At 51.4% G+C, this 25,835-nt stretch overlaps 1 protein-coding gene across 2 annotated transcripts in view; it reads right to left on the bottom strand.

Moving 5' to 3' along the window:
• Window positions 1-3,852: 3,852 nt before the first annotated feature.
• RAMP1 (receptor activity modifying protein 1) overlaps window positions 3,853-25,835 on the bottom strand; it is a 48,310-nt gene continuing 26,327 nt past the window's right edge. For both annotated transcript variants that reach the window (XM_012434105.3, XM_012434107.2), the window contains one exon: window positions 3,853-4,433. In XM_012434105.3, the coding sequence (XP_012289528.2) occupies window positions 4,178-4,433 (256 nt within the window). In that variant the 3' untranslated portion in view covers window positions 3,853-4,177. The remainder of the gene's footprint in view (window positions 4,434-25,835) is intronic.

The following is a 25,835-nucleotide window of genomic DNA, read 5'->3' as shown; positions in this document are numbered from 1 at the left end:
TCCGGAGCGATGCCTCCGCCCTCCCGTTTCTTCGCCACATCAGTCTATCTCTGCTGCCTTCCGTGTCCTAGTCTCATCTCTTCTCTAAGGACACTGGGCATATTGAATGCAGGGCCCACCTTAATCCAGTACAATCTCATTTGAATTTAGCTAATTACACCTGCAAAGTCCCTATTTCCAAATAAGGAAATATTGAAAAACCCTTTGGTTCAACCAAGGGAGCAGAGCCAACCGAGGGCCCCAGCTGCCGGCTCTGAAATGCATCATGGCTTCACTCAAGGCCCCTTCACGAGGGCGGCTCCCCTGAGGCTGGGGTGGGAAGGGATTACTGCAGACCTGCTTCCCCAGGATATCTCTGACAGCTGGCTTTCATGCAAGGACACCCCGATGGCTTTGTGGAGCCTTAGATGGCATGGCAGCCGAAGGCAGGTCCCCCGATCTTCCCTCCCGGCTCCTCACACTCCCAGAGTTTGCCCCAATAACCACCCTGCATCTGGAACCCAGTCTCCCAGTCTCAGCATCGACTCCTTGGAAAAGGCAGACGAACCCCTTTTACCTCGTTACCATAACACCCGCTTGAGGAAGATGCCGTTATCGTCCCTGGTTGTGGATGAGGAGACAGAGGCTCAGAGCTGGGAGTGTGTGGAGGCGCGAGGACGACCTGGTCTCAGCTCAGTCTTTTCTGTCGCATTTTGTCCCATTTCTTTTCTTTTTTGAGAAGGAGTCTCACTCTCTTGCTCAGGCTGGAGTGCAGTGGTGCCATCTCGGCTCACTACACCCTCCACCTCCCAGGTTCAAATGATTCTCCTGCCTCAGCCTCCCGAGTAGCTGGGACTAGAGGTGCCCGCCACCATGCCCGGCTAATTTTTTGTATTTTTAATAGAGACAGTGTTTCACCATGTTGGCCAGGCTGGTCTCGAACTCCTGACCTCAAGTGATCTGCCCGCCCGCCTTGGCCTCCCGAAGTGCTGGGATTACAGGTGTGAGCCACCACACCTGGCCTGTCACATTTGTTTCTGATGACGGTAGACACACACTCTTTTCCGAGTTGTGGATTAGGCATACCGTCCTTCTTCCAGAACAGCCGAGGCTCTGAAGTTTATGAAGTTTGGTGAGATCTATTGGGTCAGACCTTTTAGATTAGAGTGCTCTGGGAACACCCTCTTCTGTATAAAACCATCCTCCGAATTTCAGTGTCTAGTTTCTCGTGGTCTGTCTCCCTGTAATGGGGCAGTGGCCACAAGGGTCTGTCGGTGCTGTGATGTGAAAAGCAGCAAGTCTCCTGGTGTCCTGGGAAAGGTTACACTCCTTAAGTAAAACGAATCTTAGTAATCTGAAGCAAGAGGTACAGCAGCTGTGAGCGGCCACGCAGAAAGATGCGTGGCAGGAGATTCCTGTCCCCAAAGCAGAACACACCCCTCTGCAGCCAGCAGCAAGCAGCAAGCCCGGAACCGAAGAAGAACCCATGCTGTGGCCACTGAATAAAGCAATACAACACTGGAGGGGATATTTCTACTGGAGGGTTACTATTTTTACACACACACACACACACACACACACACACACACACACACACGGCTGGCAAAGCACGTGGGAAGGCGAGGGCCTTATCCTTGAAGATGCTACAGTGCTAAAACAGATTCTGGGAGGATTCTGTGTGTGCACCTCAGCCCTGGGTGAAGCAGTGGGGCTCTGCACCCCCACCTGGGGGCCCGGGGGCCACCGGGCTGCTGGAGCCAGGGCCTGGGGCTCTGCCACTGATGGTGTGACCTTGGGGTAGCCACTAGGGTCCTCAGGGCTCCCTGGCTTCCTTGGGGAGAAATAGGGATGAGCCGAAGACAATTGTCCCGTTTCCTTTCAGCTCCCCTGGCCAGTTTGTGACGCAAGAGGTTACGACTGAGGCCTTAGGAAAGGAGGCAGGTGGAGGAAGAGCTGGCTGAGGGCTTGGGGGTCCCTGGATCCCGGGGAGCGGGGAGACTTCTGGAAGTGGAGATGGCAGAGTGAGTGTTATGGACTAGACAGTGTCTTAAAAAGCATGGTCAACTAAGGTGACAGACGCTTACAGGTAAGAGGGCAGCCCCAGCCTGGCCCCACCGACGTTTCTGGAATGGACCTGTGGGCCTGCCCCGTCAGGGCTGCGTCGGTGGGAATTGTCAGTGAATCCCTTTTCCCATCCCCTGCAGGAGACTCCATCTGAAGCTCCCAGGCCTGCCTAGCCGACGCACCCAGCCACGGCCCGGGCTCCAGGGCTGCTCGAGGGCACCTCTGCTGGTAACCCCTGGCTCAGGTCCCAGCTCAGCCCCTGCTCAGGCTGGCGCAGCTGCACGTGGCCTGAGAGATGCCATCAGCATTGCAGGGCGAAATCGTGAGAGCTCCTCCCGTCTTCTCGCCCTCACTGGGGCCTCTCAGGAAAGGCCAGCTTGTGAACACAGGGGCGAGGCCTGGCCCCCAGTTGGCCTTGCGGGGAGGTGGGGAAGCAGCTGAGGGGGGAACAGAGGAGAGAAGGGGAGGCAGCATCCCGGGCCCCCTCTTGGCCTTCATCTGTCCTGTGTACTGGACAGATTCCCAAGGTAACTCGGGCAAGTGACTTGAACTCTCTTTTCTGCTTCTGTGAAATGGGGACAATGATGGACCCTCCCCCAGGGGGCTGCTCTGGGAGTTTTATGAACCCAGGTTCACAGTGCAGTGCCGGCTCATGCAAACGCGACTGCTCTTGTCATACTTACTATTTCCTTGTGGCCCAAAGCCACCGCACCAGGGTACCCCGGCTTCTCCACTCACAGGTGGTCACATCCTAGAAGCGGAGGACACTGGGGTCTGGTGTGGCCGACTGACCAGACCCTCACCGAGGGCCCAAGGCTGAGCCTGGGTCACGGACAGTGGAGAGACCAGGATTAGACCTGAGGCCACCGCCCTGCAGTCATTAAACCCGGCTCCTCTCGTGATCTGGTGTAAGGCGCAGCCATGCCTGCTCTTCCTGGGGAAATGGGCCCACACCACAGCCACGGCTCCTCCAGAGAAGCCGAGAAGCCACTCGGGGCTCCTTCTGGTCTCTCAGGCTGGGGATCCACTTGGGACAGGCCGGGTGGGGAGGCGGGGGCTGCCCGTGACGGGTGCAGCTGTGGGAGTGGGGTGGGGACTGCAACACCCGGGAGGAGGCTCAGGGGTCCTCGGGGGAGGCTGCAGTGATGGGCTGCCCGGGTTCTGGGGGGCCCATCCAAGGCTGGGTTGGGGGGTGGCCCCATGTGGCTGTGGTGTGCTAAAGCTGAACCCGCAAGGCCACGACACTGGCTGCCGTGTTTGGATGGGGCTGTGATGTGGGGCAGAGGGAGAGGCCAAGTCGCAGGTGATGGGGGAGTGGATACTCAGTCAGTGGAGAAGGGACAGGTCCTGGAGGGTGCAGAGGCCCGAAGTCAGAGGACACCAAGGAGGGACTGTGGAGGGAATCCTTTGGGGAACCAGAGCCTTCTGGAAGCCCAGCTTACAGGTGTGGGCATGGGCAGAAGCTTGGATGGGAAGCAGGGAGGTGAGGGGCAGAGGGTCCAGCCTGGTGACACCTTGGGGACAGACAGGAAGAACTTGCACCCGAGGCCCCAGCCATCTGTTGTGGGGAGGACGGCCCTTCCTGGTCTGTGATCTCAGTGCAAACCCCCCTGGTCTGGACTGTGCGGCCGGCGGGGGCAGTGGGGACCCCGGAATTCCCAGGAGCACCTCCATACACTCAGCACTGGCCCCAGTGTCCCCTCTGAGCAAAGGCCCCTGATGCCTCCTGTCAGAGGAAAGAGTTCACAGGGCCTGGCTTTCCATCCTTCTCCCAGTGACGGATTCCCAGAGGTGATGACACTTCCCAGGTTCAAGAATATCCTTTTAATCACACACCACTCGTCCACAAACGCAGCTATGGGGTAAGCAATCTGGGCTGGGACCTTCCCAGAGGTAAGTCGGGGTCACGTCCCTGCCCCCTTCCTGGAGGTCCCTGGCGGTGGCCTCCAGCCAGGGGGACTTTCAAGTTAATGCCAGAGCCTCGAGTACTCTGGACTCCTGTGAGTTCTTCTCCGCTGGAGGAAGAGGGGCATTGCAGGCCTGCTATGTCCCAAGGCCCCAGAAGCTTCCCCGCCCATGCCTGCCTGGCCTCATCCTGCAGCCTGGGTGCACCTGCGGGCAGCCTGGGTGCCACCTACACGATGCCCTCTGTGTGCTTGCTCTGCCAGACCACCAGCGCCGTCACCAGCAGGGTCACCACGATGGGGACCACAACGAAGGGGTAGAGGATGCTGCTGGGCGGGTCCCGCATGGCCCTGCCTGAGACGGGGCAGCTCCTGAAGTAGTGCCCGTGCACTGCCAGGAAGAACCTGTCCACCTCTGCGTTGGGCCAGAAGCAGCCCAGCTTCTCCGTCACCTGCCAGGTGCAGTCGGCCAGATCCCCGTAGCTCCTGCAGGTGGAAGAGGAGGTGGTCAGACCCTGCGCAGGCGGGGGAACCAAGGTGGGACTCCAGCTGGGGCCCTGCACTGTGGCCCCTCACGCAGCCACGTGGCCCTGAAGCTTAGCTCGAAGTCCCGGCGCCGAGGCAGTGGCCCTGGATCCAGGAGGGCAGGACCCCGATGGTTCCAAGGGGACACCCAGATAACCCACATGGCAGCCCGTGGCACAGGAAGATCCCTGACAGTATTCTGCCATGGCTGCAGGTGCCTTTACCCACAGGTACGGCTGCCACCAGGCTAAAGGGAAGGGAGTGGAAGTGGCTGTGCTGAGTCTGGGGCCCCAGGGGCACAGGCAGAGAGTGTGCCATTGGGGTGTTCCTTGGGCTTAGCTTGGAGAGAAGCCATCACAGAGTCCCCTCTGCCCCAGGAATTCCAACCCTCGAAGCCACAGCAGGTGAGCTCATTCCCACCCCACCCTTTAGGTGCTCTCAGAACTCTGCTCCCCAGGGCTCTCTGGGAGAGCAAAAATGCCATCTGTTTCTGAACAACTTTTTCCATAGACATGGGTTTGTAGCCCACAGGATGCCCTTTGAAATGAAGTTGACAAAACCCTTCCCAAGTGGACCAGGCCATTGGTGCTTTTCTGTGTCATCTTCCAACCCAGGACGTGGGTGTCGAGTGCCTTTTCCAGCAGAGGAAACTGAGGCTTGAGACAGCACTGGCCATGGGTAGAGCCCAGACCATGGTGGCCCCTTCCGCCTCCAGCCCCGCACTCCCCCCACCCCCTGTGACCTCCTGCTTCACAGAACAGCCGAGACTCAGGAAGAAAGCCTCTTTGGTGCTGCATGGGGCTCAGAGTCTGTTCTCAGGGACCGATGGCCTCAGGGTCTCAGTGGCATTCATCATTGTCACCATTTCCATGATGACTGCTGCTATCACGAAGGTCCATGTGGTGGGCACGGGCTCTGTAGGGCCTGTGCGTGATCTCTCTTATGCTCAGGGACTGCTGTTACCCATTGTTTTATGGACGGGGAAGCGGAGGTTTGGAAAGACTGGAGGATTGCTGGGTGAGAGAGCCAGGGTGCGACTGCACGGGCCTCACACCTCACCACTGCCCTCGCCCTCGGTGGCCAAGTCTGGCCACAGCTTGGACACTTCCTTGTCTGGGTCCAAGTCGCACTCACTGGGGATCGAGGCCACAGTGGGCATCTGTAAGCCAGTGAGCCGAATGAGCCCTGACCCCATGCGAGGAGCCTGAGTGCCTCTAGGGCAGGTGCCGCGTCCCCTTCACCCCCGCATCTGCGATGCCAGTGTGATGCCAGTGCAATGCCAGGTGTGATGCTAGGCTTACCATGGCAGTTGTGCCACCAGGGCTGCAGCCAGGGTAGGAACAGGCTCAAAGCCCTTTCCACCATCCCAGACTCTTCTATCCTGAGAAGCAGATGACTTAGGCTGCTGAGGGAGGAACAGCACAGCCCATCGCCCCCAGGGCACAGGCAAAGACACACCATGGCTGGGGGAATGGTAGGAACTCTTTTTCCTTGGAAGGGCACCAGGAAACCATTGTGGTCTAGGATCCTGCACCACACAAAACAGAGGTCTCCTCTCACTGGGGAAGGGACAAGAGAGTCACACCCAAGACCCCAGCAGAGTTTGTCTGCCACAGGGAGGAGGGGCAGGAATGCTGGGGTCAAGGGCACAGGGCAGGGTATGTCTAAACTGAGCCCGGACCCGGATGCAGAGAACCCCCACCCCAAAGCCTACAACATAACCCTGGTGTAGAATAACAAGCAGCAGCCAGCTACTGCCGGGAGAAAGTGGGGCGAGATCTGTGCTTCGGCACAGCAGGCAACAGAGCTGAAAGCGGGGGGGGGGGGGGGGCGGGCACCACACTGAGGAATCTCCCCCAGTGCCCTAGTCCCAACCGTGGGCACAACGCAATGGCAGCCCATTGCTAGAGGTACCTGAGGCCTATGGTTCATTGAAGATAACCATAGCAATCACAAATCCCAAACCCAGCTCAATCCCTGACAAGATTCATTCAAATCCCACACTAACAGCCTGACAGAAGAGGCTTACCCATTTCCACATGTAAAAACTATTGACCGTAGCTACCTCTGTTCTATACGTGAATGTTCAGTATTCAATAAAAATTACAGTTTTTTTTGTTCAGCAGCAACAAAAAACAACCCATTGTCAAGAGGCAAAATAATGAATGGAATTAGACTCAGAGATGACCTAGATGCTGTGACTATCAGACAGGTACGTTAGAATGGCTAGTATGATAAGGGGTCCAGTGGAAAATGCAGACAATAAGCATGAAGAGACAGAGAATTCCAGCAGACAGGTGGAAACTCAAAGTCAAAGGCAGTTGCTAGACATACAAAGACCTGGCATCAGCGGGAATTCCTTCAATGGGCCCATCAGCAGACGTGACAACTGAGGAAAGAGAGAAACGGAAGATAACATCAGTAGAAATTACCCAAGCTAAAACACAAAGAGAAAAAAAGTGTGGAAAAACCAGAGCATCCAAGAGCTGTTTAACGTGACAATCCTGTAACTGAGATCAACTCTAACTCATAATGTGAGAGTCCCAGAAGAGGGAGCGGGAATGGAGCAGAAGAAATACTTGAAGATATAATGGTTGAGGCTTTTCAAAAAATAATAAAAGATATAAGATCACAGATCCAAGAAGCTCAAGAGAACCTCAAACAGGACAAAAACCAAGCAGCTGCAACAGCAAACACCATGTAGACACATCACAGCCCAACTGCTGAACACCAAAGAAAAAGGGAAAACTCTTTGAGTCAGAGGGAAAAAGAGACACAGAAGAACAGTGAGTTACAGCACACTTCTCAATTTCTTATCAGAGGCTTGGCATGCGGGAGGACAATGGCAACCTCTTTAAAGTATTAGGGGCTGTGGGGAGGGGAAACACACTCGTCAGCCTGGAATTCTATACGCAGAAAGAAAGACCTTTCGAATATGAGGTTGAGGCCGGGCACATTGGCTCATGCCTCTAATCCCAGCACTTTGGGAGGCTGAGGCAGGTGGATCAATTGAGGTCAGGAGTTTGAGACCAGCCTGCCTAACATGGTGAAACCCCATCTGTACTAAAAATACAAAAATTAGCTGGGTGTGGTGGCAGACACCTGTAATCCAAGCTACTTGGGAAGCTGAGGCAGGAGAATTACTTGAACCTGGGAGGCCGAGGTTGCAGTGAGCCGAGATCGCACCATTGCACTCCAGCCTCGGTGACAGCAAGACTCTGTCTCAAAAAGAAAACAAAAAACAAGAGGCTGAAATAAGAGCTTTTTGAGAAAGAAGTTGAGAGAATTCATTGCCAGCAGACCTGTGCTACAAGGAATGTCAAAGAAAGTTCTTCAGTCATAAGAAAGAATTTGAGAGCCACATAGAGAGATGAAGAGCTCCAAAAACAGTGAAAATCAAGGTAATGGAAGGATACTTTTCCTTATTTTTAATCTAGAAAGTCAGTAAATAAATCAGAGGCCATAAATGAAATGTGAGGAGACCGTTGGGGGCTTTAAGAGGCTGTACAGAAAAAGTAGGGGCCTCTCCAGCATGCAAGCACCCCTCCACCCCAGCCTTATCATACGGACAGCTTTCCTCCCTGGCCGCCCTCTAGGTCACCGCCCTGGTGCACAGGGCCTCCCTCAGCCCACGCAAGTGGCCTAGTAGACGAGGCACGAGGAGGGAGAGCATGGGCAGAGGCAGCAGAGGGCATGCGGGACTGTGCCCTGCCTACGGGCATTTGGGTGTGTGGTCTCTCCCGGTGAACAAGGACTCATGTTTCAAGAAGAAAACAGAAGTGGGAAAAGCCATAAGAAGTCGTGACCATCTAAGTCTCATCGTGGAGAAAAAAATGAATGAGTACCTGTTACGTGGCTGGCACGCCATAATGTGAGATGTGTTATTGGTGCTGAAAACCAAAGTCCAGCCTTCTCAGCTGGCTGGTGATCAACCACAGGGCTTCACGGTGAGAATGCTGCTTATTTTTATTTTTATTTTTTTCTGAGATAGAGTCTTGCTCTGTCGCCCAGGCTGGAGTACAATGGCACAGTCTTGGCTCACTGCAACCTCTGTCCCCCGGGTTCAAGCGATTCTCCTGCCTCAGCCTCCCAAGTAGCTGGGACTACAGACGCAGTCCACCACACCCGACTAATTTTTGTATTTTTAGTAGAAACGGGGTTTCACCATGTTGGCCAGGCTGGTCTTGAGCTCCTGACCTCAGCTGATCCACCCGCCTTGGCTTCCCAAAGTGCTGGGATTACAGGGGTGAGCCACCGTACCTGGCCAAGGAACACTGCTTTGAATGACGATCCTCTCCCATCTCTCAGACCCACCAAAACTGCAGGGAGTTTAGTTTTTGGTGTTCTGCACATCCAGCGACACATGAGCCTGAACACTGTCCCCGTCCTCCGAAGAACGAACTGTGTTGTTTTAAGGAGGAACTACTGGCATCTCTGCACTGGCCAGCCAGAACAGGAAGGGGCGGATGCAGGGAGCCGCACCACCACAGACCCCATGCCAGGGCCACGCGGAGGCAGATGAGGCCGAGTGTGGGTGGGCTATTCTGGGACCAGGAACTCTCTCCTTGATATGTTAGCCTTCTGGATGCAGAGCCACCATCTAAAAATAGCTGTATCTGCAGTCGGCTGCCCACTTCATCCTGTTTATTTATACAGAAGTGAAAGCTGAAACTTTCAATAAATGTGAGCTCCATCAGTGAGGATGTGATTAAAGAATCCCCCTCGGAGTACAGACATTCTTCTGCCCAAAAGAACATAGAACTGACCGACGGACCCAAAATAGTCATGAAAAATACACTCTGGCTTTAAGTCTCTCAAATTTCAGTTCTCATGTCACTGAGCAATTATCCTTTTTTGGCTAGGACTTTCTATTCTGGGGCTCTAAGCAAGCTTTGCTCGGAATGTTCCTGAATCCTACAGTGGGAGTTTCCAGTGTATCTGGGTCCCAAGTCAAAGCCCGGCACCACAGTTCACAGTTGTTTACTTGCGGGTAAGAGAGTGTGATCACTGATGCTGACAGGTGACTTGTCTACGCTGGGGACACCCTGGGGTTGCAGTTGTTCCCAGCTACCTCCGGCTGGCCCTAATATGAAATATCTGAGCCTGGGCCCTGGCACCCACAGACCTGGGTTCAAACCCCAGCTCCGCCTCTTACCTAGAGCGGTCCTGGAGACGTCATTGGCTTGCTCAAGGCTTGTCTCCTGTTACAATGGAGCGACAGGAGCCACATTGACTGTGGCTCATAAAGTACACATTTCTTGTCCTTCTTGAGTTTATATATAAGCAAAAGGTAACCAGCCAATGTGTGTCTAAATTGTTGAAAATCTGAGGGGAAAGCACTTTTGGCTTTCAATTTGCTTTTTTTTTTTTTCTTAACACAGGGCCTCGCTCTGTTGCTTGGGCTGGATTGCAGTGGTACGATCTTGGCTCACTGCAACCACCGCCTCTTGGGCTCAGGTGATCCTCTTGCCTCAGCCTCCAGAATAGCTGGGATTACAGGTGTGGGCCACCACACCCAGCTAACTTTTATTTAAGGACAGATGGGGTTTCACCATGTTGGCCAGGCTGGTCTCTAACAACTGGGCTCAAGTGATCCACCTGCCTTGGCCTCCCAAAGTGTTGGGATTACAGGTGTCAGCCACCGTGCCTGGCCTCAGTTCACTTTATCTGCACCAGTATTTGCTTCCTTCTGTCCTGGCAGATTCAGCCTGGTGGCTTCCAGCAGTTTTCATTACCTGCTGGGGCGGGAGGTGCCACCACCAGGTATCCTGACAGCCGCTCACTTGAGGCTGGCTCGGGAAGCCTGTCACAACGCCAGACGGACACGGGGTGGGGATTCAGATAGGGTGGTGTATGGGTGGCCACAAAACACAGAGAGGAATCCCCGTGAGGCATTTAGCTCAATATTTCTTCTAGAAATACAAGTGACTACTAAGCATGTGAAATGAAAGACCAAATGTCCAGACGGCACCCATCTTAAAAATGAGAATGTGGCTGGGCGTGGTGGTTTATGCCTGTAGTCCCAGCACTGTGGGAGGCCGAGGCCAGATTGCTTGAGCCAAGGTGTTTGAGACCAGCCTGGGCAACAGTGAGACCGTCTCTACAAAAAAAAAAACAAAAAACAAAAAACAAAAAAAACGAACATTAGCCAGGTGTGGTGGCGTGCACCTATAGTACCAGCCAGTTGGGAGGCTTAGGTCAGAGGATCACATGAGTCACAGGATCACATGAGTCACAGGATCACATGACTGACTCATGTGATCCACAGAAAGTGGGAGATGGAGGCTGCAGTGAGCTGTGTTCCTGCCACTGCACTCCAGCCAGGGCGAGAGTGAGACCCTGTCTCAAAAATAAAGAATGCTGAATGCGAGCGAAGGTGCAGGATACTGAGGCAGGCACTCATATCATTCCTCATGAAAGATAAATTGGTACCATTTTTCTGAAACACCACTTGGCAATACCTCAAACTCATGGATGCCTCTTGACCCCAGAACTCCATTACTGGGCATTGTCCTGAGTTGACAATGTGAAATATAGATAACAATGATCTAAGAAGGTGTCCACTGCAGATGTGTAATTATCAAAATCAGCAGACAGTGGTTACAGAAGTTGTTTATAGCAGCTCCATTATGCAGCCGTTAAAACTATATTTAGGAAGATAATTGTAAGATGTGGAAAATATTTATGTTAGAAAGCTGGGCAAAAGCAGCACTCATGCATGTGATCCCAGTGCTTTGGGAGGCTGAGGCAGGAGGATTGCTTGAGGCCAGGAGTTCAAGACCAGCCTGGGCAACACAGTGAGACTCTGTCTCTATGCTAAATAATTTTTAAAAAGCAGCAGCAGATTAGACCAGATACCATAAACAGCCTGGACTGGGGTCAAATGGTCCACGTGGGAAGGGGCTCACACCAGAATGTTAAGGGGGTGATCCCCACCAGAATGGTAATAGGACTTTTCTCTAAACTTTCTGGATTTTTCTGGGTTTTCTATCTTGAGCATATATAATTTTTATGATTATATTTAAAAGCTCATTTTAGCAGGAAAGCTCACAGGAAACCAGATGTTGACATCCCTGCATCCGTAGCCACTGTGCCCGGTGTCCAGGGCAGCGCAGGCCATCCCACCAGAGAGCTCTGATGTGCAGGAGGGGCTGGGACCCTCTGGTGACAGTGGCTCGTGGGGGACAAGTGCAGTGCAGATAGGGAGCGGGGACAGGGCGTTGGGCCTCCCCAGTCTCAGTGGCCTCCTGTGTGGAATTGGGGGCCCTGAGTGACCCAACTCTGAGGCAGGAAGGGGCCCTGTGGGAGGGTGAGTGGGGGTGCGGGGTGCACCCTGGGGAAAGGGCCCCGCTTTCTTTCTTGCTGTGCCCCCCCAAACCCCCTCTGTGGAGAGTTCTGCATCCTCCTGATCCTCATATTCCCTCCTCCTCCTCCTGATGCCACTCTCCTCCTGGCCTCTCCCTCCTCCTCCCAGCCCCTCTTCCACCTCCAGATCCCTCCCTCCTCCTCCCAGCCCCTCTTCCACCTCCTGATGATCCCTCCCTCCTCCTTCCAGCCCCTCCTCCTCCTCCAGATCCCTCCCGGCCCCTCTCTCCTCCACCTCGCCCTTGCTCCAGGCCCCTCCAGCCTCGCTCTAGTGGCAGTGGGGCATCCTCACTCACTGAAGCCCTTCCCTCTGCCCTTCCCCACCCCGGGAGAGGAAAGGCATCCCCCTTGAAGTGATCCTTTTTTCTTGGCCTTGGGCTGCATCTGCGAGTTCCCCATTCTTCCTCCCCCACCTGAAGCCTGGGCCGTTCAGTTCTGGCTATCTACACGTGTGACTCAGGGCCCCCATGCCATGTCCACCCCGTCAGTTGCCATGGCTCCCCTTTCTCTCAAGGGTGCCCTCCCCTCCTGAGGCCCTATCACTGTGCCCAGGAGGGGGCGGAAGTGACTTGTCTTGGTGGGTGGGTTATTGCAACTCACATGCCAGCTTCCACCTTTCTGCAGTAAGTGTGTGGGGGCTTGGCATCTATGCACCCCTTCTTCTGCCTCCCCACTTTAGTGAGGGGCAAGCACTAAAACCTTTACCACTCTCCACTCTGCATGCTGGGCTCAGCCATCACGGGCTCTCCAGGCCACACCCCACACCCTGGCCCCTGCCCTAGCCCACCATCCATGCCTCCCCTGTGACACACCTTTAGTGCTCACAATGCACCTGTCCTGGATTCAGAAGCCTCCGTGTGGGTTGTTCAACTGGGTCCCCTCCCTCCCACTGGCCACATTCTAGCCACAGTGGCCAGCGTTCTGCCTCTGGACTTTGCACACGCTGTTCCTTTTACTTGGAAAGCTCTTAGCCTCATCTTCGCAAGGCCACCTATGCTCACCCTTCACTTAAATGTCATGTCCTCAAACAGGCCTTTCTGGATGCTTCGGTCATATTTGGCTCCCCCAGCAAAGTGGGGTTTTCCTCCATAGATGTGTGTTACTTTGTGCCTGCCCATGAATTCAGGTGATTATTCACCCACTGTTGGTCTCAACAACCAGACTGCAGACACCACCAGGGCAGGGAGGGTGAGAGCAAAAATCCCACTTACTCTGTTCACAGTGGCCACCTCCAAGGCCACGTGAAACAAAGGCTAAAGGAAGACTTCGAGAGGGATGTGCCCGGGAGACGCAGACAGAAGGTGAGCAGGGTTCAGGCTTCCCAGCAGCCCCGGCCCAGGTGGTGAGAAAGTCCACAGTGGGGCAGAGGGGGACACTCTACCCAGGATACCCTTGGCACCGCGCCACAGCGCACAGACGGCCCGCAGCTGCCAGGAACGCAAGACACGTGGGAGACCTGAACACACCTCCCAAGGCTAGGTAGATAAAAAGTAGCACACAATGATGGTGCAAAATAATGTTAATAAACCGATGCAGGGACTGTATGACAAAGGTTCCGCTCTACAGAGACTCGGCCAGCTTTCCAAAGGTCCCTGGATCTGTTTTAGGAAGAGACCCATCAAATCCCCAGGGTATAAATCATAAGCCAATATTCGTTGGCTACAATACTGAAAACTAAAAATTAGTTTTAAAAAAAGGATACATTTAAAACAATGGAATTCCTAGAAATGAAAAGTCATTTACATAATTTTGAAGTCACAGGAGAATTTTAAAAGTCAGTGACAAAATATTAAGAAAACAAGAATGGCAATACTATGTGTAAAAATTTATAGAATAGGGCCAGAAGTGAATTCTGAGAGAAACTAATAGTTGTAAATTATCTTATTAAACAAAAATAAATGAAAATAAAATCAGTATCCAAATCAAGATATTCTTTAAAAAGAACAAAATAGGGCCGGGCGCGGTGGCTCAATCCTGTAATCCCAGCACTTCGGGAGGCCAAGGCGGGTGGATCACAAGGTCAAGAGATCAAGACCATCCTGGTCAACATGGTGAAACCCCGTCTCTACTAAAAATACAAAAAATTAGCTGGGCATGGTGGCACGTGCCTGTAATCCCAGCTACTCAGGAGGCTGAGGCAGGAGAATTGCCTGAACCCAGGAGGTGGAGGTTGCGGTGAGCCGAGATCGCGCCATTGCACTCCAGCCTGGGTAACAAGAGCGAAACTCCGTCTCAAAAAAAAAAAAAAATAAAAAATAAAAAAAATAAATCTCTCCAAATGGCAAATAATTTGTCCATCAATAATTATTAAGAGCTAGTATTTATTGATATGTTAAAAAACAATAAAATGGATAAGTAAATTCAATAGCTGATTCTTTGGAAAAATGGCTACAGTGAAATAGATACATTTATGGATAGTTTAAGCTAGAAAAAAAAGCAGAGAAAATACCAATATACAAAACCACAGATAGGAGAAGATTAGAAAAAGTGTAAGAGGGCTGGTCAGGCACGTTGGCTCACACCTGTAGTCTCAGTTACTTGGGTGGCTGAGGCATGAGAATCCCTCGAACCCAGGAGGCAGAGGCTGCAGGGAGCCAAGATCGCACCACTGCACTCTAGCCTGGCGACAGAACAAGATACTGTCCTAAAACAAACAAACAAACACAAAAAGAAAAGTATAAGAGATTAACATGAAAAAAAAGTTTGTTAAAAATTGGAAAATCCTTGGTGAACTGGGACACTTCTTGGGAAATTATAAACTATCAAATGTTGAGTTAAAAAGAAGAAATCCAAGTAGAAAAATGGAAAATGTTATTAAAGAATTGCTGTTTCAACAGGCGCTAGATCCCACACAGTTCTTTCAAATTCTTTTTTTTCTTTTTAATTGAGATGGTGTCTGACTATATGTGTGTGTGTGTGTGTGTGTGTGTGTGTGTGTGTGTGTGTGTGTTTAGTAGAGACAGGGTTTCACCACGTTGGCCAGGCTGGTCTTGAACTCCTGACCTTGTGATTCACCCGCCTCAGCCTCCCAAAGTGCAAGGATTACAGGTGTGAGCCACCGCACCCGGCCAGGGATCTCACTATATTGCTGAGGCTGGTCTCAAACTCCTGAGCTCACGTGATTCTCCCACCTCCACCTCTCTAAGTGCTGGGATTACAGGTGTGAGAGTCTTGAGCCACTGTAGATTCTTAACATGAAAGAAAGAGATGTCGAGCTTCGCAGTTCGCTTAAGAAAGTGAAGAAACCCTGGTTCCAACCCTCTAGAGATGGCACGCCATGTGTCTCAATGCATGCGCACACGGACGGAACAGACGCCCTTCACTGCCACCTATAAATAGACACTGAAGTCCTCTATCCAATACTCACACATTTCTTGTAGCCATAGGACACATTTTATTTAAAGGAGGGCTGATTTCAGGAATACGTTAAACCTGTTACCACAAACTCACACTTCAACACACCGTAGGAACAAAATACCTACCATCATTTTACTACACATTGAGAAGGCATTTGATAAAACTCAGCATTTGTTTCTGATTAAAAAAAGCCACAATCTTGAAAACACACACAGGCTCTTTTCTGAATGTGATAAAAATCTCTCAAAGCAGCAGCACACATCCCGTTTAGGACCGCAAGGGGGCGCATCTTCTGGCGCCAGCGCAGGCTTACTTTCCGTGAAGGTGGCCAGGGCTGCCCTCTCCTTTGTGGTTTCTGCTTTTGGTGTCAGGGCTCCTACCCAAGATTCTGTGAATAGCGGGACCTTTCCAAAGCAGAGAGGGGCTGGCCACTTCCTCTGCCTGGCCTGGCCTGCTGTGGGTCAGGCGTGGAGCAAGCGCAGGGCCAGCTTGTCTTGAAGAGGCCTCAGCCCAAGCCCCGGGGCTGCAAAAGCCCACGCGGTGTGGCTTCCCACCTCCGCCTGCGTGTGTGAGCTGGGGAGCCCGGCGCTGCAGGAGGCAGCAGAGAACAGGGCACCTTTTGTTTTTCTTGACACTGGGGAAATGTATAAGGAAGTCTTGTGAACTGTTTGATGAAAAACACTTCACTACACTGTCACTGGCCTGGGAAACGTGTGCTGGGCCAGCGGGCTCTGAGCCAGCTGTGCACACCTGGAACTCCTACCGGCTGGGCGGCTGCTCCCATACCCTGCGACTTGCAGCACTGTCAAACCTTCCCTAAATCAAAGCTTCCCTAAATCAGGCTGGTCAGAGAGTACCCAATCAAAGCAGGGAAAAGGCCAAGCGTTCAAAGTCCCTGTGCCCTTGTGCCAGCCCAGGAATGCCTGCACATTTGACCTACCACATTGCTGAGACAGGAATGCTTTGAAATGAATGTCATTGCATGCATATGAATACGTTAAACAGGAATTTTCAAGTTCTGACTATGGTTTATCTACTTAGGTTGTATAACAGGGACTTCTGACATCTTAGCAAAGCCATTTTCCCAAGAGCACAAGGGCAGTGCCAACTCCATCCCCCTCCAAAGAATTACAGCAACTGGCCAGGTGCAGTGGCTCATGCTCGCAATCCCAGCACTGTGGGAGGCCAGGACAGGTGGATCACCTGAGGTCAGGAGTTCGAGACCAGCCCAGCCAACGTGGTGAAACCCCGTCTCTACTGAAAATACAAAAATGAGCTGAGTGTGGTGGTACGTGCCTGTATTCCCAGCTACTCAGGAGGCTGGGGTAGGAGAATTGCTTGAACCTGGGAGGTGGAGGTTGCAGTGAGCCGAGATTGCACCACTGCACTCTAGCCTGGGAGACAGAGTGAGACTCCATCTCAAAAAAAAAAAAAAAAAAAAAAGAATTACAGCATCTGTGAGCATGTTTCTGAGGTTTCCACTAGACTCTTGGATTTGTAAACAAAAAGCCTCGCCACAGGCTTCTTGCAAATTCTTTTCCGAATCATGGAGCTGATTCCATTCCACACCTTTGTTAGCAGCTAAACACGGCGCTTCACCACTGACTAGGCACTTGCTGAACGAGGAGGACCAAGGCCTCTCTCGTAGGAAAAGAAGCAATATGAATGACGCACCGCAGAGAACCGTGGGGCGGTTCAAGAAAACAGGAGGATGACAGATGGAAATGGGCCGGCGTGTTCACTGCTGTGACCACAGTTCCTCCTGCAACACTGGGGTGAATTTAGAGCATGCTGATAAAGCCAGAGAACAGGCCCCGCCCTCTCTCCACGGGGAGCAGGGGAGGCAGACCTGGGACCCCCTGGGGCCTCATTCTCACCTCCCTGGCTCTGGGCCTCAGGCTTCTGTCCCCTCTCAGGTCATCTGCCCTTTCAGTCCCCCTCTTTCCTGTCCCTAAGTGAAGCTGGTTCTCCCATTCCTGGGAGGGAGGCTGAGGTCCAGGCGGGGCCCGTGGTTGTCCACTGGGCTCTGCCTGGACTGATGGACACCCCATGATAGCTCAGAGTGCCACAGGGGAGCATCCAGTGAGCTGCAGGCATGTAAAAGAAGCTGGGGTAGGTGACCCCACCACCCCCGTGACAGCACACCACGCCCCCGGGACAGTTAAAGTCCTGGCCCCTCTGCTGTCCAGAAGTCTAAGAGTCTGGGTACAACCCCAGCACTTTGAGGGGCCAAAGCAGGAGGATTGCTTGAGCCCAGGAGTTCCAGACCAGTCTGGGCAATACAGCAAGGCTCCCCCATCACTATACAAAATTTAAAAAATCAGCCAGGAGGCTGGGCACGGGGGCTCACGCCTATAATCCCAGCACTTTGGGAGGACGAGGTGGGTGGATCATGAGGTCAAGAGATTGAGACCATCCTGGTCAACATGGTGAAACCCCATCTCTACTAAAAATACAAAAATCAGCTGGGCATGGTGGCGCGCGCCTGTAGTCCCAGCTACTCAGGAGGCTGAGGCAGGAGAATTACTTGAACCCAGGAGGCGGAGGTTGCGGTGAGCCGAGATCGCGTCATTGGACTCCAGCCTGGGTGACAAGAGCGAAACTCTGTCTCAAAAAAAAAAAAAAAAAAATCAGCCAGGAGTGGTGGCATGAGCCTGTAGTCCTGGCTACTTAGGAGGCTGAGGCGGGAGGATTGCTTGAGCCCAGGAAGTCAAGGCTGCAGCGAGCTAAGATCGTGCAACTGCACTCCAGCCTAGGTGGCAGAGTGAGACCCTGCCTCAAAAAAAAAAAAAAAAAAAGGCTAAGAAAATACTAAGACCTGTTTCCCCAGGTGAGAGTACTTACAGCACCCCAGAGCGAGTGTTCTTATCCCCTCCTTACAGACAAGGGCGCTTGCCGAGGTGACGGGGAGGTCCCTGAGGTGGCAGTGTTGAGTGGGGAGCGCTCCAGGGGTCTGTCTGCCAGGGGACTGCTTGGCCTCCTCCCCGCAGGCCCTCCCTGGGTCTGGCTTCCTCTCCCTCCCCCTCTCCTGTTACTGCGGCCCCAGGCCGGGGAGGAATGTGGGTGCCTTTGCCCATGCTGGGAGGAAGCCAGAGGTTTCTAAATCCATCCCTGGCTCCACGTGCAGCCGGGTCTGGCACCAGACACAGCCTGGGAGCTGCCAAGCCAGGCTCCCCACAGAGCAGCCACCGGGGGCGGGCAGGCACAATGCCTCCTCTGGGAACAGGCCTGGGCAGTGCCCCGGCTCCTGGGACTGCTAGATGAAGTGCAGTTTTAAAATGCAGCAGGCATCCCAGGCAAAGTCACAGGCTGTCCTGTCCTGGCTGCTTCTGGGCCTGAGCAGGGGGTACATTGAGTCCCGGGGTCCGAGCCTCAGGGAATGCTGGCAGATCGCCGAGCTGTGCCCACTGTGGGCCGGGCACATGTGACCCAAGGGCTCACTACAACCCCTGGGAGGTGTCCAGGGACCCCTGGTCTAGCTGTCCAGCTGTGTGGGGTGGGGCTGAGACCACACTCAGGCCTGCCCAGGCCCCAGCGTTCCCACCTTACAGGGACATGGCTGTGACATGTGTCCAGTCCCAGAATTAGGCATGACAGCCGGGACGCTATATTTGGATGCTAACACTCTGGGGGCATTGTCCTTGTGAAGCTGGCCTGGTGGCTGGATGGGCTCTGCTTTCCCATCCACCCGTCATGGTCCCAGTGCCAGGCCAGCAGCCCAAAGCACTCTCTGCCCTCCCTGTGCAAGAAACTCTTAGTCTCCCTGATGCCACTGGACTCTGCAGGTCCCCGCAATGGGCTTCCTGAGCCTTCAACCATCCACCCCTGCCTACCCACCGGTGCCCTGCACCACACTGGTCCCCGTTCACACATCCCACCAACTGGCCGCCTCCATCAGGGCGGCTGCCTTCCCACTCCTGCCCTCCTGCCGCAATCTCCCCTCATTGGGAGCTCAGGGCAACACTGAGTGTGGGGAAAGGACCAGGCAAGGGAACATCCCACTGTGGAGTGTTCACTGGGGGGCTTTGAGGAGTTAGGAGTTATGGAGCCTCAGTGTTTTCACCTTTAAAATGGGTTCAGTCAGCCCCCGCTCACAGCAGCAGCATGATTCGAACCCCCTCAGAGGGCCACCGCTATGCTGCTCTCTGATGGGAGCCCATGACCCCCCACAGGACCCCTTTGTACAGCGCAGAGTGGGCATGTGACTCGCACCGCCCACCTCTGGATGGGAGCCCGACACAGGCAGGCAACATGTGGCTTCCAGTCTCATCCGGACTCGCCCTACAATCCCCACGACATGGCTGACCTCAAGGGAGGGCAAGGGGCTCCAGGAGGGAGGGGGAGGTCCTGTCCCACTGGGTCCTTGGTGGTACCATCGGCCACGTGCCTAAGTGCTCAGCAAATGGCTGCTGAGCTGAATCAGGTGTCTGGTTCTGAAGGGTTCCCTGCTACCAAGGTGCCTTCACCTAACTTGTCCTGCAACCAGACAGGAGTAGGAACAGGCCACCCTGATCCCCGGGGCTGGCAACGCTTTGTCTCACTCCTGTGAACACGTGTCCCCCTGTGTGTTTGTGACACGTGTTCGTGCCCCACGGGGAGCCACCCACACCCCAGCAAGGGAGAAGGTTCCAGCTGTCAAGGGGCCTCTCCACGATTCAGAAGCTGCCCTGGACACAGCCTGGGCCTTGGAACTGCCATAGTGCACCAGGACGATGAGGGTGCCATGAAATAAGTGTGGTGGGGACCCCACAGAGCCTCAGCGCCGCCTGGCTTCTGGGATGGAGGGTGGCAGTGGGGTTTCACCCCCCAGCTAGGTCCATCTGGGGCGGAGGATTCAGGCACTGGTGCTGCCTGTCAGCAACATTCCCTGGTGGTCCTGGCTGCCCCAGGTCTGAGGACATACTGCCTGCAAGCTGCCCTTCCACAGACAGCCTCGCCCTGGACTAGCTCCCACCCCAGCGCTGCCTCTGGCTCTCCTGTCTCCTTCCCACAGTGGCAGAAATCTGGCCTCCCTGTAAAGAGGTGAGTTAATATGTCCATTAGGCTTGGGGATAAAGGAAACTTGAATTCACTGCAGTACAATTAGTTTCAATTACAATATCCTAATTAGAAACTACTTTAGGCTGGGCAGGTGGCTCACATCTGTAATCCTAGCACTTTGGGAGGCTGAGGCAGGCATACCACTTAAGGTCAGGGGTTCAAGACCAGCCTGGACAACATGGTGAAACCTGGTCTCTACTAAAAATACAAAAAATTAGCTGGACATAGTGGCATGCACCTGTAGTCCCAGCTACTAGGGAGGCTGAGGCACAAGAATCACATGAACCTTGAGCCAAGATCATGCCACTGCATTCCAGCCTGGGTGACAGAGCGAGACTGTCTCAAAAAAAAAAAAAAAAGAAAAAGAAACTTTTAATTTTAATTTTTATTTTTGAGATGGAGTTTCACTCCTGTCGCCCAGGCTGGAGTGTGGTGGCAGATCTCGGCTCACTGCAACCTCCGCTTCCCACGTTTAAGCAATTCTCCTGCCTCAGTCTCCTGAGTAGCTGGGACTATAGGCGCATGCCACCATGCCCGACTGATTTTTGTATTTTTAGTAGAGACGGTGATTGACCATGTTGCCCACGCTGGTCTGGAACTCCTGACCTCAAGTGATCCCCCTGCCTTGACCTCTGAAAGTGCTGGGACTACAGGTGTGAGCCACCGCACCCAGCTGAAAGTACTTTAGAAAGAGTAAAAAGCAGAATTTGTATTGCAGAAAATTCTCTGGAAAAATCTATCTGGAAAGAGGATGTAACATGTACAGGTGGAAACAGTGCAAGATATGACAAAGAAGTGAAAGAAGGCAAAAAGAATTACAACGGAGGAGGCCGGAGGGGCCGGAGGAGGGTCCGGAGGAGCCAGGCCCCGAAACCGCAGCTATCGGAGAGTGTGGGCACCCGGGCCTGGAGAGAGAAGTCGGAGGAAGAAAGTGCGTCACACAGCAGAGCCCCTGCAGGCCCGCCGAGGCCATCAGCAAAACAGGTTCGTACAAAATGCGTAAAAAGAATACTGCGAGCAACCACTCCAGGAAGGAGGAGGTCAGATTTTAAAAATATACATAAATCACAATCCCTTCTGCCTTCTCTGATACATCCCAAACACCCAGAGACAATGGAACAACAGCTACGGGAACTTCACAGAACACGGTTGCTCCTTAGAGATTTATTATCTTGTCAAGCTGTCACTCATGTTCAAAAGACGGCAGAGAGCTCCTTAGAAATTGTTGAATTCTGAGAATGTAGTAATCACATGGCTTCTTTCCAGGACCTACTTGAAATAATCGCCTGAATTTAAAAGGTAACATGTGAAAGGGAATGACGATGCTAAAAAGAAGACACTCTTGAATTAACAGCCTATTTGCAAAGATAAGTAGACAAGAGCCCTATCAGAGCAAGGGGTATTACTGATAAAAGTATGCAAATAGTGTGACTGTCAGAAAAACACAGCCTAAAAATCAAAACCAAATTACATAGAAGACAGAAAGGAAAGTAGGTTTTAGAACATTAATTGCAATCAATGGGAGGGGCGGGGAGGGAGGGAAGGAGAGAGAGAGACAGAGAGAGAGAGACAGAGAGAGAGAGAGAGAGAGAGAGAGAGAGAGAGAGAGGAGGAGAGAGAGAAGAGAAGCCAAAACCTCAGAGATTCCTGTCTTCTCACACAGGGGAGGCCAAAGCGTGTGCTTGGACAATGTGAGAAAATAAATACAAGAACATCTGTTTGCTTCACATTTCATGGCTGGTTGAATGAAAAATAGCCTGTCAATATTTTAATAATAATAAAAGAGAAAACACAGGCTGGGCACGGTGGCTTATGCCTGTAATCCCAACACTTTAAGAGGCCAACATGGGAGGACTGCTTGAGCCCAGGAGTTCAAGACTAGCTGGGCAACATGGTGAAACCCCATTTCCACAAAACAGAAAAAATTAGCCAGGTGTGGTGGTGCAAGCTTGTAGTTTCTGCTACTTGGGGGGCTGAAGTGGGAGGATCACTTGAGCCCAGGAGGTTGAGGCTGCAGTGAGCCATGATCATACCACTGCACTCCCGTCTGTGAAAAGAAAAGAAAGAAAAAACACATGGTGCTAATTAAGAAGACAAAAATTGGAATGCCTGAAGATTGAAAAAATATAACATGATTTCCTTTGTTAAAAAGCTTGACAATCTCCAGATGAAAAAATATAATCCAGCAATAAGCTGTGTGCAAGAGAGGTGACGAAAACAAACATAAGAAGACTAAAAAGAGTTATCAGTCAACTTCAAGTGCCTGAAACGCTGGGATTTCAATGTTAATACGAAGCAAAACATAATTTAGAGCAAAAGCAATTACATGTGCTAAGGAGAGGTATCAGGATGAGAGGCGTGGGCGATGGCAGCGTAATTACACGGAATCTAAATGCCGTAAAGACAGAGCGAAACATATATGCAAATAGCTCCCAGGAAAAGGAAGTCGATATGATAAAAATACGATTAGAAAAATCAGATACTTCATTATCAACTACATAAGAAATTCAGTAACACACAAAGGAGCTGAAGAACAAAACAGCGAAGAATCAGTGGTTGCTTTGGTGGGGATTAAATGGAATGAACAGATAATTTATTCTTTTTCAAGTATTCATGGTATGTTCACAAAAAGTCATCATACACCAATCTCAAAATCTCCGTAAAAATATAAAAGCAGAAATGATTCATGCTACATTTCCTCCCTGTGGCAAAAAAGAAAAAAAAAAGAGATTAGGAACAAACAGAAATATAAATAGTATATCTTAAAATATACTTATCTAAGGAAAAAATTGTCTTAAGAAGAAAGTCAAGAAGACAATAACTGTCTATTAAGAAAATACAATGAGGCCGGGCGTCGTGGCTCATACCTGTAATCCAAGCACTTTGGAGGCCAAGGCGGGTGGATCACCTGAGGTCAGGAGTTCAAGACCAGCCTGACCAACATGGTGAAACCCCGTCTTAAAAAAAAAAGAAAGTGATGAATGAGGATGGTTCCTAGAGAAAAACATCACAGCCTTAAATGCCTTTGTTATGTTTGTTTTCTCAAGAAAAGTGAGAAAAAATGATGAACTAAAGTATCTAAATTCTATCTTAGGAAAGAAGCAATTTTAGAAAAGGGAAAAGGGAAAGTGAATGATAAAAGTTAAAGCAAAAACGTTTAGAGAAGGCACTGCGATGCAAAACGCCTGTTTTCTAAAGACTACAAGAATGGGCGTGCTCAATTCAGTCAGAAGTGCGCCTCCTCAATTCCTTTTGATGAATGAAGCAGCATCTAAACAAAGAAAAAAGGGGAAAGAAGAAAAACACAGAAAAAACAAAAACGGAGGCGTAAGCTTGAATCTACGGGATAGGAACGTGGAAGGAGGACTATGATCGTGTTTTAGTTAATTGGGAAATCTTAAGGACACAGGCCAAATAGACACAGATGAAGACAACCATTAAAACAAGAACTCGAAAGCCAAAATCAATCAATAGTGGAGGAAGTAACTGGAGAAGAAAATCCCCCAAATTACTGAGGTCTGATGGTTTTAGTGATGAATTCATTCAAACTTCTAAGGAATAAGTAATTCTCACATCACAAATTATTTCCGGCTGGCCACAGTGGCTCATGCCTGTAGTCCCAGCATTTTGGGAGGCCGACGTGGGTGGATCACTTGAGCCCAGGAGTTCAAAACCAGCCTGGGCAATCTGGTGAAACGATGTTTCTACCAAAAATACAAAAATTAGCCAGTTGTGGTGGTGCACACCTGTACTCCCAGCTACTCAGGAGGCTGAGGCAGGAGGATTGCTTGAACCCAGGAGGTGGAGGTTGGAGTGAGCCAAGATTGCACCACTGGACTCCAGCCTGGGTGATAGAGTGAGACCCTATCTCAAAATATATATATATATATTCCCCACCCTTGATTCCAATGGTCAGCTAGCATATCTATTCCATTAGGCAAATGTGATCCTAACCCTAAAACCTGAAAATCTGGAGCTTCCTCATTCATCACTCTCTATACTCCTTTGACTGGGGAGGCCACAGAGGCTCATGGCGCTGAAGTAGGGATGCAGCCAGCGGGCTTCCTGCAGGTGGCCCCACGTGGCACTGCACGCTTGGTCCCTGTGGTCCATGGTAGTTTTCCCACTATTTGCTAAAAAGCAGTATCAGGTAACAACCCTTCAAACTAGGCCAGCTGATCACCCTCAGGGTAAATGGAGGTCCTCTCTGTGCTCTCCCAAGGGAAAGGTGGCAGGCCTCCCAAGTTGGTTGATTCAAACTCCTGTAAAGAAAAGCACAGGCCATGTATTGTGCCTCATGCCTGTAATCCCAGCACTTTGGGAGGCTGAGGCAGAAGGATAACTTGAGCCCAGAATTCGAGACCAGCCTGGGTAACATGGGAAGACCTCGTCTCGATTAAAAAAAAAAAATTAGCTGGGCATGGTGGCACATGCCTGTAGTTCCAGCTATTTGGGAGGCTGAGGTGGGAGGACTGCTTGAGCCCAGGAGGTCGAGGCTGCAATGACTTTTTATGCAATTTAGCAAAATGATTCTTAAGTTCTTTTGGAAATATAAGCAGAAAATATATCAAAGCATGCAAAACAGTGTAAAATATAATGAAAATGAAACATGGTAGGAGAGGCCTTCTAAATTGCAGGAAATATTGTAAAGCTGTGGTAATTTAAATGACGTGGTATGATCCCAAAATTAGGTAAAAATTATTTCAAATAGACTCTAATGCATTTAGGAAGGTATGTGTTAAATTAAGCATTACAAAGCAATGGGGGTTGGCGACATCATTTAACAAATTCTGTTAGGATAGTTGAGGTGGGAAGGGAATACATTTCTGTCCATCCACTGTGTTAAGAAGATAAATATTTCAATACACAGAACAACTACAAAGACACAGAGCACAATCTTGTGGCCACATGACTCTCACAATCGAGACAGCTGAGTCTGCGGACAGTTAGGGCTGTGTGGAGATCCCAGGGTCACAGCCCCACGAGGAGCGAATCGGAGCACTCACGTGTTCACAGATCAGCTAATTCACCACAATATGGAAAATGAACATCAAAAGAAACACAAATGAAACAAGAAAATACGTAGAGCACAATGACAAACAGTTAATATATTCTTCAAGAATCTGTGGCTGGGCAAAGTGGCTCACGCCTGTAATCCCAGCACTTTGGGAGGTGGAGGCAGATGGATCACTTGAGGTCAGGAGTCTGAGACCAACCTGGTCAACATGGTGAAACCCGTCTCTACTAAAAATACAAAAAATTAGCTGGGCGTGGTGGCGGGTGCCTGTAGTCCCAGCTACTCAGGGGGCTGAGGCAGAAGAATCGCTTGAACCCAGGAGGCAGAGGTTGCAGTGAGCCAAGATCGTGCCACTGCACTCCAGCCTGGGCAAGAGAGTGAGACTCTGTCTCAAAAAAAAAAAAAAAAAGAAGCTGTAAAAGAAGATTAAAAATATCTCCAGTGGGCATATGGGAAATCTCTGTACCTTCCTCTAAAAAACAGTCTTAAAGAAACGAAGGGAGCACAGTGACTCACAGGACAAATAGGAAAGGTCACTGGTGACATGACTTGTACTTGAGAAGAAACAAATTCCAAATAACGGT

This window comes from Aotus nancymaae, unplaced genomic scaffold, assembly GCF_030222135.1.
Source record: "Aotus nancymaae isolate 86718 unplaced genomic scaffold, 86718_ANA_hifiasm-v0.15.2.pri h1tg000031l, whole genome shotgun sequence".
NCBI classification, from domain to species: domain Eukaryota; kingdom Metazoa; phylum Chordata; class Mammalia; order Primates; family Aotidae; genus Aotus; species Aotus nancymaae.
This window is presented reverse-complemented; position numbering and strand designations above follow the sequence as displayed.